The sequence below is a fragment of the Panthera tigris genome, chromosome D1 (genome assembly GCF_018350195.1).
Source record: "Panthera tigris isolate Pti1 chromosome D1, P.tigris_Pti1_mat1.1, whole genome shotgun sequence".
Lineage (NCBI taxonomy): Eukaryota > Metazoa > Chordata > Mammalia > Carnivora > Felidae > Panthera > Panthera tigris.
The window spans coordinates 56,465,952-56,484,913 of NC_056669.1; the positions used below are offsets into that span (position 1 = coordinate 56,465,952).

Consider the following 18,962-nt stretch of genomic DNA (forward strand, 5'->3'; position numbering starts at 1 on the left):
TTCTTAGATGTAGTTAATTCTGTTCCCAGGATACCGGTGTGCTAAAAATAAATTATGTCATTAAAAATGTTTTTTGAAGGGAAGAGTGCCTTAGAGTAGGGCCCAAAATATACCATTGAGACTTCCATTTCCATTAATGATATATTGGCTATGAAATCAACCCTTCTGTGGAAAGAAAAAGGTCAGATGAAACAGAAGAAGTATTTTCTTAAAAGTATCAAAATTATCACCTTCTTAACACGCTGGGCAGTGAGTCAGTCTCATAAAAGTATCAAATAGATTTTTTAATATAATAATGCTAAAATAGTAATAAATATGAGAACACAGAAAAGTTAGTTATTAAGACATGGGTAGAATGTAGATCAATAGAACAGAATAGAGAGCCCAGAATCAGACCCTTAAATATATGAACATGACACAGCAGAGCGGTGTGAAAGATGGACATATAATAAATGGTATTAATACCATCAGGTATCCACATGAAATTTGTCCCTTACCTCAAGCAAGCATTAAATAATCATTAAATATCTAAATATGAAAGGCAAAACTATAAAAATATATAGAAGAGTATAGCTCTCATCTTGGGATGGGGAGGTATTTCTCTTTTTTTAAATGTTTTTATTTTTATTATTTTTGAGAGAGAGAGAGAGAGAGAGAGAGAGAGTATGAGCAGGGGAGTGGCAGAGAGAGAGGGAGACACAGAATCTGAAGCAGGCTCCAGGCTCTGAGCTGTCAGCACAGAGCCCAGTGAGGGGCTTAAACTAATGAACTGTGAGATCATGACCTGAGCCAAAGTCAAACGCTTAACCGACTGAGCCACCCAGGCGCCCCAGGGAGGTATTTCTTAAGCAAGATTTTTCAAAAACTCTAGACCTAGGGAAAAAAAATGATAAATTTGACTGCTTTTAAAATGTAGAATTTCTGTTCATCAAAAGGCACCAAAGAGAGAGTGGAATGCTGAGCTCCAGAACAGAAAAAGTTATTTGCAATGCATATCACCAAGGAAAGGACCCAGGATTCATCCAGAATACAGAGAGAATTAATTCAGGTCAATTTTTAGAAATAGTCAAGTCATAAGGAAAATTAGCAAGATGCTTCACAATCAGGTGACCAGTAAGTCTAAGAAAACACACTCAACCTAGTAGTAACAGGAGAAGTGCAAATTACAACAACAAATAGTTACCACTAGAAAACCCATCAGATGGGCTAAAATGTCCAAGTCTGACAATATCCAATATAGGGAGCATATGGGTTGATGGAACCCTCACACTTTGATAGTGGGAGTGTTTGTAAATACAACCACTTTGGAAAACACTTCATCACTGTCTTATCATGTTGAAGATCCACATACTTTATTATCTGGCATGGCAGCATTTCTATAACTTGTAAAATTTTCCTTAGATGTAACACTGGATGCCAATAAAATATGGCATACATATGAACTACGTATATGCACTACAACATGAGGAATCTCACAAAGTGTTGAGCAAAAAAATTATGACTCAAAAAGATATATATGATATGATGCCACTTATATAAAGTTTAAAGACAGGCAAGGCTAAACTACATTTTTTTATATTAAATATAATTCATTTTCAAATTGGTTTCCATGCAACACCCAATGCTCATCCCAACAGGTGCTCTCCTCAATGTCCATCACCCACTTTTCCCTCTCCCCAACCCCCCATCAACCCTCAGTTTGTTCTCAGTATTTAAGAGTCTCTTATGGTTTGTCTCCCTCCCTCTCTGTAACTTTTTTTTCCCCCTTCCCCTCACCCATGGTCTTCTGTTAAGTTTCTCAGGATTCACATGCGTGAAAACATTTGGTATCTTAAACTACATTTTTTTATAAATGCATACAGATGGCATACATTGTGAAGAGAAGGCATATTTCTTATAAAAATGAAAAGTGGGGTTCTTTTTTTAAAATTTTTTTAATCTTTATTTACTTTTGAGAGAGAGAGAAAGAGAGACAAACAGCATGAGCAAAGGAGGGGCAGAGAGAGAGGGAGACACAGAATCTGAAGCAGACTCCCAGCTCTGAGCTGTCAGCACAGAGCTCGAAGTGGGGCTTGAACTCACCGACCGTAAGATCATGACCTGAGCCGAAGTCAGATGCTTAACCAACTGAGCCACCCAGGCGCCCCTGGGGTTCTTTTTTAAAAAATTATCTTGTTTATTTATTTGTTTAAACTTACTTATTTTGTGAGAGAGAATGTGCAAGCACGGGAGGGGCAGAGAGAGGATCCCAAGCAAGCTCCTTGCTACCAGCACAGAGCCCGACCCAGCCCAGAGCTCCACGCAGGGCTCGAACTTACAAACCACGAGATCATGACCTGAGCTGAAACCGAGAGTCAGATGGGCTTAACCGAATGAGCCACTCAGGTGCCCCAGGGTTATTTCTGTAAGAGAGGGAGAGGGTTGTAATCAAGGAGGAGCACCTGGGGCCTTATGAGGTGTTGCCAATGTTTCATTCTCCCATGGATGGTGACGACATGGTGTTTACTTTACAATTAAACTGTATATTAGACTTTATATATGTTTGTTCTATGTGAATATTGTATTTTATAATAAACTCTTACAAGGCATCATTCCATTGGGCAGAGGCTGCCAAAGTATTTCTCAAAGTTCACTCCAAGTCTTTCCGTGGGTATGGTGACTTGAGGTGGTTTTCACATTCACAGTAAGCATCAAGCTGCTGAATACAATTTTCCCCATTTGTCCATTCACTTAAGAAAATTTTAATTGGCAGGGTGCCTAGGTGGCTCAGTTGGTTAAGCATCCGACTTCGGCTCAGGTCATGATCTCACAGTTTGTGAATTTGAGCCCCGTGTCAGGATCTGTGCTCACAGCTCAGAGCCTGGAGCCTGTTTCAGATTCTGTGTCTCCCTCTCTCTCTGCCTCATCCCTACTCATGCTCTGTGTTCTCTCTGTCTTAAAAATAAATAAAACATTAAAAAAAATTTTTTTAAAGAAAATTTTAATTAGCCTTTGGAAGGTGCTAGACCATGCTAATAGAAGCTAGAGATGCAGAGAGAAATCAGGACAGTCGCTGCCCTCAATTTGTTTACGATATCTAGTGAGGAAGACAGACAAGGGCAGAAATAGCACAGTGTGGTTTGGGAGTCCTCATGGAGTTAACAACATGGTGGATGTGGACTGATTGAACGGAAGCCCTGAGCTGCTCCCATCAGAGAAAGAGAGGTTTCATTCTAGAGCTGGCCAGGAGGCTGTGTGGCATGCTGGCTGCTATCTATCATGGGGTGTTGATTTTTAGCTTGGACCCCCTCAGTCAAGAAACGGAGTTCACAATCAAACCCAAAAGACTTTGCCACTCAGTTCTCTTCAGGAATCACACAGGTCAAAAAAAAAAGTCTCTGGAATGAGCAGAACTACAGCGCCCCCCAAAAAGGCAGGAAGGAAGACCATTCTCAGAAAAGTGAGTGGCACAGACAGTGACATTTTTGTTGCATGTGTTAAAGGGAAGAAAACCCTCCTTAGAAAATTGTGATAAAGATGCAGCATGTGATTTAGGCAAGGGCATTAACAGAGAGTGAGAATTTCAGTAAATAGCAAATAGCAAATTTCAGTAAATAGCAAAATAGTCTTTAATAGACTTTTAAAGTCACAATGATAACAATTTTAAGTCAAAATTATGAAACAAGGCATCGTTAGTGAATTCTCCCCTCCATTTCTACTCCCTCCGTTTGCATGCCCTTTACATAAATTGTTTTTATTCATATTTTTTCTTTTTCATTTTAATAGAAGCAAATCTGTATGCTTACACACATATGTATAATATATAAATATGGCTATATTATCTCTTCCTTAGGGAAATAGTAGCATTAGCATACTATAAGACCGTTCTGCACTTTGATTTTGAAACTTTAATCAACAGTTTGCAGAGATCAAGTTTTTGTTCAAGGTAAGCAAAAAAATGGGTGGTGAGAGAGGGAGGGGGCATTGCTGGAGTGACCAGCTTTAGGTAGGAACATGAAGAAGAATTAGTCCATGGGAATAGGCGGGAAGACAGACTGTGGGCATGGATGCTGGCAGGTGGGCGGGTGTGCAAAGGGACTCTGTGCATTTCCTTCCTGTTTGCTGGAGGGACAATGGGAAGAGGTATTGTGGATCATGGAGAGAAGAGAAGGTTTGAAAAAGTCATCTGGAAGAGGAGAGGAGGGAACAAACCAGGGACATATTGAATGACCTGTCAGAATCAAGGTCTGTGGATCCCTTTTACACTAAGCTCAGATAAGGTACACCTACATCAGGAAAATACTTTCTTAAAATCCACCTCACTTTTTCCTAAGGGTGCAGGGCTCATCCTGAGTCAGGGTATGTATGACTGATATCCCAATGTTATGGATTCTTCCCAGTGGAGTTTTTCTGTTTTTGTTTTTGTTTTTTTTTTTAACCAATCATTAGGATAATTACATAGGCCAACTTGTTTTACAGGCAGCAACGATTTGATTTTTTTAAAAATCTGATCGTTTATCTGTCCTCACCAATGGCTACCTATGCTTCTTGTCAAGATAATAAAATCCGTCAGCTAAAAGACATAAGGTCATTTATATAGTAACTATATATGTCATGAGTGTACTATGTGCTATATTGTATATCTCAATGTTACAGGGAGAAGAAGGAAGAAAAAGCACTAAAAAGTGAATTCTAAGATTTCAAAAGCTAGTTTAAATCACTTCTGAACTCAATTACAACGTTAAGCTCTAAAGCTGGCTCCACTTATCAGTTACACGTGGTGAAAATACTTAGGTAGTCATGAGATTATGACTCCATTATAAGAACGATATTTATGGTAATACCATTTCCTCTGCATTAATTCCTTATATTCTTGATGGTAAGTAAAATGCTCCTAGTATGCTAAATTCTTATTTGGGGCTGTTTATATTTCCAGCAGCGTGGTTCAGTTTAATCTCTTTTATCTTCCTCTTATGTGTTCTTCAAATATATTCTGAGAATTGTCTGTGCTACCTTGTCTAGTTTCAACTTTGAAGCCGTCATTATTTCTAAACTAGATTTTTTGGTTCCAAGCCCTATGTGTTTTAAATAACCTGCCCATGTTTTTCTGTGCTATCTTTAAAATAATAAACTCTATCACTGAATGCTACTTCCACAAATATTTGGAAATTAAAGAGCACCCCCCTGAATAACGAATGGGTCAAGAAAGAAATCATGAGGAAAATTGGAAAATATCTTGAGCTAAGTAAAATGAAAACACAGCATACAAAAATCATAGGATGTAGCTAAAACAAGTGCTTTGAGGAAAATGTAGAACTGGAAATGCTCATTAGAAAAAGAATAAAAATTTCAAATTAATAGCCTATTTTTTTCAAGTTTTTATTTTAATTCCAGTTAACACATAGTGTAGTGTTAGTTTTCGGAGTAGAATATAGTGATTCATCACTTACATACAACACCCGGTACTCATCCCAACAAGTGCCATCCTTAATCCCCATCACCCATTTCAACCAATAGTTAATAGCCTAATTTTTAACTTTAAGAACTTATAAAAGAGGAGCACCTGGGTGGCTCCATCCGTTAAGCATCCGACTTCGGCTCAGGTTATGATCTTGCCGTCTGTAGGTTCGAGCCCTGCATCAGGCTCTGTGCTGACAGTTCAGAGCCTGGAGCCTGCTTCGAATTCTGTGTCCCCATCTCTCTCTGCACCTTCCCTGCTCTCTCTCTCTCCAAAATAAATAAACATAAAAAATTTTAAAAAAAGAACTTAGAAAAGCAAACTAAATTCAAAGCAAGCAGTAGGCAGAAGATAACTAAATATAGAGTGGAAATAAATGAAAAGAGAATGGAAAGAATTGACAAAACTAAGATTTGTTCTTTGAATACATCAACAAAATTGACACACATTTAGGTAGAGAGACTAAGAAAAAAGAGAGAAGATCCCCAATTACCAAAATAAAAAATGAGAGAGAGAACATTACTATGAACCAAAGAGAAATAATTACAAAATGTTAAAGGAAGAGACCACCACGCCAACTCTGAAACAAAAGGCTGAACCTAATCATTAGCTTAAGCATGGGAATGCTATCATTTATGGCACAGTCTGGTTTGGAGCGACATGGCGAGCTGATCTTACACAGGGTTGTGGACAACACGAAGATGAGAGGCTGCTGGACCTTCAGGGGTGCCAGCATCGAGGGAATGGTTTGCATGTAGCGGTGGAAGTGTGGTTTGCTGGAGTGAAGCTGTTGCTGGGCAGCTGACTTTTCAACTGGCTGGCTTTCAGGAGCTTGCATGCTGGTGGGAAGCAGTCATTAAACAATACAACAGGTTTAAAACAAGTTCTGAAGACTATGTGTTACCATGGCTATAGAACAGCCTGTCATTTCCTAGAAGCCTGAGAACACTTTTCTTCTCAGAGGTAATGAAGTAAATCATATTTTATCCCATGATGTTATACTAGTAAGTCTTAAAATGTTGGCTTTTTACAAAGAAATCCCAGCCAACAGTTTGGCTCTCCTGTTTTGGGCTCACTTTTGTAAGTAAAACAAAAGAAAATTGGGAACCTAAAAGGAAGCAAAGTCTTGGTTTTTGTTTGTTTTCTCCTACCTACTGCAGTTCTACTGACCATTGGGCTCCATGTGACCGCTTCCCTCCAAGAAATCACACCCCTTCGTTAGTTTCATCGGGGACATCCTGGAAAGCCCTTAGTCCTTCTCATGCTGCCAAAAGCTGGCTCTGGGTGGTTTTTTGTTTTGTTTTTGTACAGACCTGGTTAAAAAAAAATTTTTTTTTCAAGTATAGTTAACACACAATGTTATAACATAGTGATTTGGCAAAGTCTACACGTTATGCTATGCTCCCAAGTGCAGCTACCATGGTTCTGGGTGTTTGTTAAGGAGCTCTGTAGTGTCTGAACAAAACAGAACAGAACAAAAGAATCCACCTAACAGTCCGGTGGTTCTGCGGGATTCTTTGCCTTTAACTTAAGAATGGTTAGATCTTCTCCTCCAGAAAAACCTTCAGCATTTACCTTTATGGCACTGAAGCAAAGATCCACATATACAAATTTATCCCAAACCAAAATTCCTCTCTTCAGTCGGAAGGAGAAGATCTGGAGAGGACAAAATAGCAAAAAAAGTTCTGGTTTGTTATTCAAAGAAATTTCCAAAACCATCTTCAGTCCCATTGTGACATTGGTTAGATCAGAAGGGGCTGTAGTCTCTGCTGTATCATTCTTTTGGTTTCCATCAAGCTGCCAATGGCTTAGTAATCTTGCGTCCTGCAGTTGTGTATCTACAGTCGACATCTATTATGCAGGTCCTTTCTGTGGGCTGAAATGAATCGCTCGCGCATGGTCTTCCTCTGTTCTGGGCAGCAGCATCAGGCGCAGCAAGGTCGTCTCAGTCATTTCTGAGGTTCGTGGTCTCGAAGCCTCTATGTTTGAAACCGGACAGTCCCTGCACATGCACACCCTATTATTATTCCATTTTAAAATGTGCTTGCTGCTTGGCCCAGAAGTTCTACTTCTAAGGATCTGAGACAAATATCTGGGTGCCCATCCCCCAGATTCATGTTAAAAGGACATTAATAATAATATTGTTCATAATAGCAATAATTGTGCACAACCTAGATGTTTGTTGGCAGGGAAATGAACAGTCTATGTCATATCCATACTATGAAATACCAAACATCAGATAAAAAGAATGAAGTATGTCAGATGGAAAGGTTCCAAAACTTAGTAATTTGGAATATAAATGATGCCATCAAGAGCAAAATGATTCTATTTATGTTAAAAGAAAAACAAAACAACCCCCTCCCCCCAAAAGAAAAACAAAACAACTCGCCCCCCCCCCCCCATGCTTAGAAAAGATCTGGAAGGAACACACCAAATCATTACCTCTGGGGAGGGGAGGGGAGAGGAAATATGAGGAAGGTCTGGTGTGAAGAAAACATTCACTTTTTACTCCATAAATAAATCTCCATATTGATTAAGATACTTTACAATAGGATCTATTTATTACTTGTGAAATTTTAAAAAATTGTTTAAATTTTATACAGATTAGTAAAAGAATGACAAGAGTCAGAAACTGAGAGCAATGGAGCTAAAGGAAGGAATCTGAAAGACTGAGGTACAAAGGCTCGGCCTGGCACTGGCTGGGGCTAGGGCACAGACCCCCACCTCACATTCTTCCCACAGAACCCCCAAGATCCTCATTGTGCCCGAGGAGTAGTGTGCTCCAATCACACAACAGGGTTTTACTATTTCGGTTGGTCAAAATCTCAGCTCTCACTTACTGGTTTACTGTGTGGGAGGCACTGAGCTAAGTACCGAAAGCTTCCCAGGAGCCTGTGGGTTAGGCAGCATTTTTATATACCCTTTTCACAGGAAAGGAAGTAAAGGCCCAGTGAGGCTAAGGGATTTGTTCAAGGTGACATCACTGGAAAGAACTCAGGTGTCAGCCATTAATTGATGTGCTGCTGAACCACTCAACAGGAATTGGGTCCAAATCCCAGCTCTACCAGCTGTCACTCCTGTGACCTTGGGCTAGTAAGTCACTTCACTTCTCTAGATCTGTTTCCTCAAACGTCTGATAGTAGGGACAATCCTGGCTCTGCTTGTCTTCCCTGGCTGTTGTGAGGCCTGATGGAAAAACAAGAATTAAACTGTTCTGTTGCTGATAAAGTTCTGGGACCCAGGAGGATTGTTAATGATGTTGTTTCCATTACCTGCAAAGCCCAGGGCCAAGTCCCCTGCTCCACCGAGGAAGTTGTTCCCAGCTGGTGGGCGTGGGGTCTCTTAGAGGGAACAAACTTGAGGGAGGGGCCCCAGCAGGCCCTGACTCCAGGGTTTAATGGGCCATGCGTGGCCCAGCTCCTACCTGGCTCTTCCCCCAGGGCCAAGTGTGATGACTACACAGAAGACACCAAGCACCAAGGTGGATCAGCCTTGAAGGTGAGCTGAGCCGGGGATGGAGTGTGCAGAAGCAGGCAAAGGCTGGGGTGAACGGACAGCCTCAGAGTGGCCAGGGATGTGTACAGCCACAGTGAGGAGCCCAGGGACATGTACTGATGGGTGAACATCAGGATCCCAGTGTGCACACATGGTCTGTGTGGCCCTGGGCTAGACACCCTGATGGGACAAGCAGGGTTATGCAGTCACAAGCAAGAGGCTGATGATCTCGTAAGAGAGCTTCTCACAGAGAGGCAAGGTCGATGACAGTGAAGGAAATGGAAATATTTAGTGAGGCATCTGTAACACTATGAGTCACAGAGGAGGGAATTACAGTGCAGAGAGGGAAAGTGGAAAGTGCTGAAGCCAAAACGGAAACCCAGGACTTTCTAACTCCAGTTAATGAACACAAACTCTGTCATGCACACATATCCTGCTCCTCGGCTATGGGAATGACAGAGGATACTGGAAATATTGTGAGAGGATGGTGTGGCTTCGGGAGTTGTAGTGAAGCACAATGACACAATGGCTGTAAAGATTAAACATGCCACAGGGCCCTTGCTTTCCTTCCTCAGAGGCTGGCGGCAAGAGATGGCCATTCTGACCCCTCATTGGGCCAAACACAGAGGGCACACACCAAAATGCTAGCTGAGCTAGAGGAGACCATCTCTTCCAAAGCCCTCCTTTTACAGGTGGGAAAACTGAGGCTCGAGGGTCCAAAGTCACAGCAGGCTTGTGGCAGAGCTGGTCCAAGAGCCAGCACTCTTGGTTGCCAGGCAGGGCTCAGTCCTTTGCAGCAGGCTGGCTCCAGAACTCCTGCTCTCACCCTCCCCAGCCCTGACCTCAGACTGACCCTCAGTTTCTCCTTTGTTCAAGGGGCATAACCACTCCCTGGCAGGCCTGGAGGATGAGAGGAGAGGGTGTATGTGAAGTGCAGCATCACATTGGACATTCCAGTAATAGGTTTTTCTGTCCTTCTCTGTCCCCTGCCAGCACTGTAACTCATGGCCCACAGATAATCCCGACCAAGGAAATGTCCCCTAACAATACCTTTGGTGTCCTTAAGCACTGAAAACACCCCTGTGATATATATTCAAAATAAGTCCCTCAATCTAAACTACAAAATAAAAGTAAGGAAGTCCAGAAAGTTCCTGATTATTACCATGATGCTACACCAGTGTTTTTGAAAACTATCAAATACTAAATTCTGTCAAAAACCTTTTTCAGTGCTCCTATCTAGTTGGCACCTAAGCACATGTTTGTTTGTTTTTTTTAATGTTTATTTATTTTTGAGACAGAGAGAGACAGAGCATGAATGGGGGAGGGGCAGAGAGAGAGGGAGACACAGAATCGGAAGCAGGCTCCTGGCTCCGAGCCATCAGCACAGAGCCCAACTCAGGGCTCGAACTCACGGACCGGACCGTGAGAACGTGACCTGAGTCGAAGTCAGGCGCTTAACCGACTGAGCCACCCAGGCGCCCCCCTAAGCACCTGTTTTATCTGTTGCATGGATGCACTCTAACAAAATGAAAGTTTAGGGAAGTGCTTCAGTGCCTTTGGGGTGACCAAATAAATCACTTGGTTGGTCTTGCCTCTGGCCCCAGTCTGGAGGGCAGGCAGAGGTTATGCTGAGGCTCCAAGTGATAATCCGCCCCTCCCCCACCCAATAGTCTAGTTCTGGTTCTGTCACTCACTTACTGTGTGGCCTTGGGCAAATCACAGCCTGTTTCTGACTCTCCCTTTTGTGTGCCCTCTGTGTATAAGAAAAGGGTTAAACTAAAACTATTTAATTGCTAACGACCCCTTCTTTCTGGTTGTCTGATTCAGCAAGCAACTGAAGGCCTACTGGGAAAGCTGCCTTCTGGCTCCTGTCTCTGGAGCACTGAGCTCCTGGTAAGGGTGGGGTTCACTTTTCAATAGAAACAATCAGGCTCCATGACAGCCCTCCCAGGGCTGCCAGTCTGATGGAGCCATGGACACACAAAGTAGACAGAGACAACGCAGTATGATCATAGTGATGACAAAGGAAGGCACAGTAACTGTGCAAGCCCAGAAAAGAGGGCCCGAGACAGCCAAGCCCAGCCAAGCCTCTTGGAACAGGGAATATTTGAGCTAAGTTAGGCAGAAAAACAAGGCAAGAGCAAGGAGTTGCCATTTGACCAAAGTAAGAAGAAATAAGGCTGCAAGAAGATAGACTTTGGATGGCAGGCTAGGGAGTCATCTTTCCTCAGGAAAAATCCTTAGGAACACTGGATAGGAGCCAGAAGACTGGGTTCAAGACCCATCTTTGCTGTGAACTTGTTGGTTGACCTTGAGAAGACACTTTGTTACTCGACTTCAGACTCTGAATTCATACTCCCTACCCCCACCCACATTGTTGAATAAAAGTGGGACAGAGGAGGGATGACAGGGATACAAATAGATTTATGGCTCTGAACTTGAGCACCTCAAACCACAATTCAGCTTAACTCAGTGATAATCAATCCAAAGTCAATTCCTCTGAGCTATAACATCATGTAGGAAAATGCAGTTGGCATCAATTTGGGTGTGAGGAAAACCTGGTGAGTGGCTCAGACAGGTTGTGTCTGGTGGTCTGGTCAGCTGAGAATTAACTCTTTTTAGTTGGGGGCAGCAGGTTTGCTTTCCTGCCTGGGTACTGGGGCACTGACCTTCAGCACACTTTTTTTTTCTTTCAAGGAAGCATTCACAGTGGAGTGGTTTGTTCCATGCATCTTTCAGAAAGACGTTTATTCAGCCTTCACTCCCTAATGAGGAACCAGGCCACCCATCACACTTAAGAGACTAAAGAACAAACTGAAATTTCTGATTGTTGCTGACAATTTCAGCTTAGAAATGGAGAAGAAAAGAGAAAACCTTTTTCCCAATCTCTTCCCACATGAACACTTAAGCTTCCAGATGATCTAGAGAAAGAGCCTGTGTCTGGAAGTCAGAGGCCTGGGTTCTGGTCCTAGCTCTGTGGCTGACTGATCCCATGTGATCTTGGGTAAGCCCTTGACCTTCTTGTCTATAAAGAAGAAAGCTGGCTGGACATTTCCAGGTTTGGTATTTTTATGATTTAATGACATAAGAGAGGTTTTGTCACAAATAAGAGAAACAGGACAGTTCTGGGAAAATCAGGGAGGGAGTAGTTTTAGAATCATCGGAGTTGATAAAGCAATGATATAAACGTGACCATGGATTTGCTCATGGGTCGTTTATTCAGAGGGACATCCCAATGTATGAGAGGAGTCATTAGATCCCCTCAGTTGAAGATCTCCAATTCTGTGGGTGCTTGGAAGCACACATCCCCCCTTGCTTGATGAAGGGAGCCTCTGGGGTAGGGACTTGTGCCTTTGGCACTGTCACAAGAATACAGTGTTCTTCTCTGCAGCAGTGGCTCCTAAGACCCTAAGTTTCTAGTTTACTGTAATACCTCCTTAGCTGGAGCTAGGGAAGCCTACAGGCTAGTGGACATGAAGTGACTCATCAGGAACATCTGCTCTGCAGCAGTACCAACTAGGAGGGAGGGAAAAAAGCATATTACACAGGAATGCCGTCCAATCTCTGGTTCTGCCATTGGTTAGAGTATACCTGTAACTTTGACTCCTATCAGGAAGTGACTCCAACAAAAGGCATCCTCTGCCATTCCTTTCATTGAAGGAGGACAAAAAGCTATACCTTGTTTATTCAAGGTATAACTCAGGTATAATAAAGCCTACAAATGTTAGGCACAGATATAGGTCTAGCTGTAAATATAGATAAAGATATAGACATCATAGACATCCACAGATATTGGTATAGATACATAGATATATAGATATAGATATAGATATAGATATAGATATAGATATAGATAGATCAGCTAAAGATATGGCACATTTCCAACAACCCAGAAGATTCCCTTGTGCCCAGCCCAGTCAAATAAATCCCTCCACAGAATTTAGTCACTGTTAGGACTTATATCACCATAGATTAATTGTTTTCTATCTTTGTTCTTCAACTAAATACAATATGTAGTCTTTTGGATATGGTCTCTCTCGTTTGAAACTGGACTGTGAGCTTCATACATCTTGTTGCATGTAACAATAGTTCACCCTTTTTCCTTGCTATGCAATATGGATGAATATACCATAATTTTTCCATTCTACTGATAATGGACATTTGGGTTGTTTCCATTTGGGGATTATAAGTAAAAGCTGTAATGAACATTTTTTTTATCAAAGCAGAATTCACCAATCATAAAATTCATGATTTTAACCATTTGAAAGTGTGCAATTCAATGGCTTTCCATGCATTTACAGTGTTGTTCAACAATTACCACCATCTAACTCCAGTAGCTTTTCATCACTCCTCAAATAAACCCCGTATCCATTAAGCAGTTACTTCCCATTCTCTCCTTCCCTAGTCCCTGGGGATCACTAATCTTTCTGCCTCTGTAGATTTGTCTATTCTGGACATTTCATACAAATGGAATCATACAATATGTGACTTTTTTATCTGACTTCTTTCACTTAACATAATATTTTCAGAGATTACCCACATTGTAGCATGGATTAGTGTTCCATTGCATTTTTGAATAATATTCCATTGCATGAATATACTGCATTGTGTTTATCCATTCATTAGCTAATGGGCATTTAGGATGTTCTGCTTTTTGACTATTATAAATAATGCTACTATGAACATTCATGTACAAGTCTTTGTGTGACATATGTTTTTAATTCTTCTGGATTTATATTTAGAACAATGCACATTTTTATACATGTATCTTGGTGGACACAAGCAGTCCTATCTCTTGGCTTTGTGTCCATATGTGTAATTCCTGGGTCACAGGTTTTAGAAGGTTTACCAAACAGCTATCCAAAGTGGTTGTATCATCTGCATACTCATAAGCAATGTATTGGAGTACCCCTTGCTCCGTACCTCACCAACACTTGGCAATCCTTTTCACTTTAGCCTTTCTGGTGAGTATGTAATGGTATCATTTTATTTTAATTTACATTTCTATGATAACAAATAATGTTGAGCACTCTTTATATACTTTTTGGTCATTTGGATGTTCTCTTTTGTGAAATGCCTATTCAAGTCTGTTGCTCCTTTTCCTGAAGGGTCATCTATCTTTTTTTCTTAATTTATGGAAAGCTTTTATATGGATATATGCTGGATACACATTCTTTGATATATGTATTAAAAATATGGAAATATCTTCTCCAAGTCTGTGTCTTACCTCCTCATCTCTTCATGTTGTATTTTGAAATTGAGGTAAAATTTACACAGAAGGTAATTCACAGATCTTAAGTGTATGACTTAATGAGTTTTCATAAACATAAACACCCATGTAACCACCACTCCACTCAATACAGAAATGTAGAACATTTCCATCACAACAGGAAGCATACTTCTGCCTATAACTTGCCAATCCTCACCTCCTTAGACAACAACTGTTTTGATTTATAACACTATAAATTAGTTTTGCCTGTCCATAAATTTAATATTAATTAAATCATATAGTATATATTCTTTTTATCTTTCTCTGGGCTTTACTTTTGATATTTTCTACTGATCTATTTTCCAGGTTTATAATCCTATCCTCTTCTGTGTCTTCTTGATTGTTGGTCACATTTTCCTGACTTTTTGCATGTCTAACAATTTTTTTATTATGGGATGAACATGTTTATAATAGGTTCATAGAGGCCCTCAATGATATCTTTCACCAGATCAATTTTTCCCTTGCTTTTATTTATTTGTTTTAATTTTTTAAATATTTGTTTATTTTCTGAGAGAGACAGAGTGTGAGTGGGGGAGAGACAGAAGACAGAGAGGGAGACACAGAATCTAAGCAGGCTCCAGGCTCCAAGATGTCAGCACAGAGCCTGACACAGGGCTTGAACTCATGACCTGTGAAATCATGACCTGAGCTGAAGTCAGCTGCTTAACTGACTGAGCCACCCAGGCACCCCTCTCCCTTTGTTAGGAAACAGGGTAAGGGCTGATCACCTTGAGCTAATCAAGGCTTGAATTAGGCTTGGTTTTAGTTTTCATAAGATTTAGTCTAACTTTGGTTCTCCTGGGCCTTGGGTTGATAGCTTGGCTGGTCTCTGTCTCCTCAGCCCTTAAAGATTGTGGAAGATCTGTTCCTATCCTTTGGAGGTTTTGAACTTATGTCTTTAGCAAGCTTACCACCCACCTTCTCAACATACACACACACACACACACACACACACACACACACACAAACACACAGCTTCAAAAATTTTGAAAATGTTTTAAGGTAAGACTATTGTATATTTAATGGAGGGTCTTTCTCTCTAACCTCTTAAGCATTGTGAGATTTGTCTTTTAGAAGCCTTCAGTCTAGCTTCCTAGCCTCTTTTGTATGGCCCCCAAATTCAGAAGCTGTCCCACACACAGGGAAAACTTGTTATGCGTTTAGAGAGTGCTTTAAATTTTTGATTGCCAAAAAGCATTGCTGACCTTTCCTTCTCTCATCTGCGTCCCTCTGCCTGGGCCAAGTCCAAGCTGCACAATGGTCCCCAGATCAAATATTCCCAGAGAAGAAAAGAGCTGGCGATTGACCGTTCACTTGGAGGGGCCCTCCTCCCTGGAGTTCTATTCATCTCGTCCTTATTGTAGCGATGTTTCTCTAACTTATTATTTTTAAAAAAGTGTGATTTGTGTAATTTATCCAGGTTTTCCTAGTTGTTGCAGCACAAGTGTTGGGCTTTTACGAGCTATTATATCCTATACAGGAGTAGAGGTGCAGAGACATAGCTAAAGAGGTATATGGAAGAACCACTGGTCAAGGCATACAAGCAAGAAATAGGTTTAATAAGTATGTGAGCAGCAGCATGTTGCAGAAAGCTTGGAGAAAGCAGCCCTTACAAAGCAAGATGGTAGAACTTTGAGTGAGTGCAAAAGAAGAAACACAAGCTTAAGGACTTGATTTGGGAGATCTGACATCCCAAACCAAACAACATGGAACCTAAGATGAAGGTCCGAAGAAATCTTTCCAAGTACTTTTCACAATTATAATTCAATAATCAACTGTTTAGATCCGACTTTCCCAGTAAAATGTAAACTCTAAGAAGGTAGGAATTTTGCCTGCCTTCTATACTTTCACCACTGTATCACCTGAACATAAGCGTAATGATTTCCATTTGGTAGGTTATTAGTTAAGTAGTAATTAATATTTGTCCAAAGAATAAAGGTAGGAATTTTGGATTCACATGGTAGAAATCAACACCACAGCCTACCATTAGTCTTCTAGAGTTGGTTGTAAATAATTGTGATTATATTATCTATCTATCTACACATATAAACATTTATATTAACATTATAAAATCTCATTCCAGAATCTTTTGTTTCTATGATTTCCAGATATTCCATTGTCCAGATGTTCCAGCTGCCTATCCCCCAGAAATCCAGATCTGACTTGCTATGGAGGCCACAACTTGTAACGGATCAGTGGATGGATTACCAGTCTTCTATCTGGTGGGAATCCCCTCTTTGCCAGAGACCTTCTTCCTCCCTATGTTTTTTATTTTCCTCCTCTTCTATCTTCTCATCCTTATGGGAAATGCCCTGATCCTGGTGGCTGTGGTGGCAGAGCCCAGCCTCCACAAGCCCATGTACTTCTTCCTGATCAATCTCTCTACTCTGGACATTCTCTTCACCACAACCACTGTCCCCAAGATGCTGTCCTTATTCCTGCTTGGAGACCACTTCCTCAGCTTCCCTGCTTGCTTATTGCAAATGTACCTCTTCCAAGGCTTCACATGTTCAGAAGCCTTCATCTTAGTGGTCATGGCCTATGACCGCTATGTGGCTATCTGCCGCCCACTGCACTACCCTGTCCACATGACCCCACAGACCAATGCTTCACTGGCAGCCTGTGCCTGGCTTACCGCCCTCCTCCTGCCCATCCCAGCAGTAGTCAAGACCTCCCAGATGGCATATAACAACATTGCTCAGATCTACCATTGTTTCTGTGATCATTTAGCTCTGGTTCAGGCTTCCTGCTCTGACACCATGCCCCAGACCCTCATGGGCTTCTGTATTGCTATGGTGGTATCCTTCCTGCCCCTTCTCCTGGTTCTTCTTTCCTATGCCCACATCCTGGCCTCGGTGCTTCGCATCAGCTCCCAAGAAGGACGCTCAAAAGCCTTCTCCACCTGCAGCTCCCACCTCCTGGTGGTTGGCACCTACTATTCATCCATCGCCATAGCCTATGTGGCCTACAGGGCTGACTTGCCACTCGACTTCCACATCATGGGCAACGTAGCATATTCTATTCTCACACCAATCCTCAACCCTCTCATTTACACTCTGAGAAACAAGGATGTCAAGGCAGCCATTACCAAAATCACATGTCTCAAGACCCAGTCTGGGATAAGAGCCCTTGAGCTTTAGATGCAGCTAATTCTGCCCTCAGGACACCAAATAACAGTGCCCAGAACAGATTAGGAACTCAGTAAATACTGCTGAATAAATAAATTAATGCATACAGAATAGTAAAAGAGAATGCAACTGAACAGACACTTCCAACAGGCAAAGTCAGGTAGACAAGATGATCCATCCATGGATTTCAGTCAAACTTTTAATGAAAATAAAGTCTACACCATTGGAATAAAGTGCTGAGTCCTTCAGGACTGTTAATGATGCTCTTCTCATTATCAGCAAAGTCTAGGAACAAATCCTACCCTCCCTTATATATGTTCTAAGAGATGCCAGGGAATTGATCTCTGCAGGGTGGTGGGTGCAGTGCCAACAGGAGTACCATCTTGAGGGGAAGCACCCTAAGAGACCTGCCTAGAAGCAAAAAGCTGAGGGTTTAGTGGACCATGGCTCACCTCCCAACAAGGCCTTGTATGGAGACACCACAGGAGCACAAGTGTGGACCAGGTTTAACAGGTGAGTAGGGCTAGGGATAAAGTGCTCCAAGACAGGCAGAGAATGCTGGGGTAGGGAAACAGGGTAGGTAGTCCAGAGCCTATAAAGGAAGACCAGGAATCAAGAAGACACTAGACACAGGCAACCAGGATCCAGGTTGACTGTGCACATGTAGGCTGTGGGAACTTGGACCACATATCCTGGCAGAGCTGGGCAAGGGGGTGCACTTAATGGGTGGGATTCAAATAATCTTGACCAAGGCTTTCCCACAGGAAAGCAAGGCTGATGATAGCAGTCACCACTGGACACACTAGCAAGCCCTGAGCCCAACATGTTCTAGGCTTGTGTAAGTGATGTTTGAGCATTCTTTCTGTAAGCATCACAACAATCCAGGAGGTCACAGGTGAGGAAAATGAGCTCTAGGAAGGGGAAGTGACTTGCCTAAGGTCACACTGCTAGAAGTAGGAGCTAGGATTGGAATCAGGTCCTTTCTGACTCACACTTGACCACTAAGGTCCATGTGATAAGATGAAGGGAAAGAACCCAGCTGGCAACAGGTGCTCATGAGGCAAGATAGTCCCTGATCTCTCCTTTTGGGGCATGGGCCATTGTGCCATCTGATCGGCCAACCACAGAAGGGACCCTCAGAAGAGGGCTCATTGAATTGGAAACCCCCCAGAGATATTTTTCTCCAAAGCCGTCACTGTCCAGATGAGAAAACCAAGGCTCAGGGGCCCAAAGTCATAGCAGGCGGGTGGCAGAGCTGGTCCAGGAGCCAGCACTCTTGGTTGCCAGGTAGAGCTCAGTCTTTTGCAGCAGGCTGGCTCCAGAACACCTTCTGCTCTCACTCTCCCCAGCCGTGGCCTTGAATGGACTCTCAGATTCTCGCTGGCTGAAGGGCATAGCCACTCCCTGGCAGGCTTGGATGATGAGAGGAGAAGATATACATGAGTGTGGCATCAGGTTATGTGTTCCAGTGACTGATTTTTTTGTCCTTCTCTGTAACTGGCTGGTGGACAATGCAGACAGGGAGCACCTGCCAGGGCAAGTTCTGTGCCCTGCCTGAGAAACAGCAATTTTTGGGCCCTGAGCACACGACTGCAACACTCAGATATACTGTGCAATTCAGAGTAAAACAAGG

The 18,962-nt window shown here is 42.1% G+C and overlaps 1 protein-coding gene across 1 annotated transcript; it reads left to right on the top strand.

The window, feature by feature from the left end:
* Positions 1-16,369: 16,369 nt before the first annotated feature.
* On the top strand, positions 16,370-17,341 carry LOC102953877 (olfactory receptor 2AT4). The gene has a single exon (XM_007080924.2). It carries the CDS (start codon positions 16,370-16,372, stop codon positions 17,339-17,341), a length of 972 nt encoding a protein of 323 aa, XP_007080986.2.
* The last annotated feature ends 1,621 nt before the right edge of the window (positions 17,342-18,962 follow it).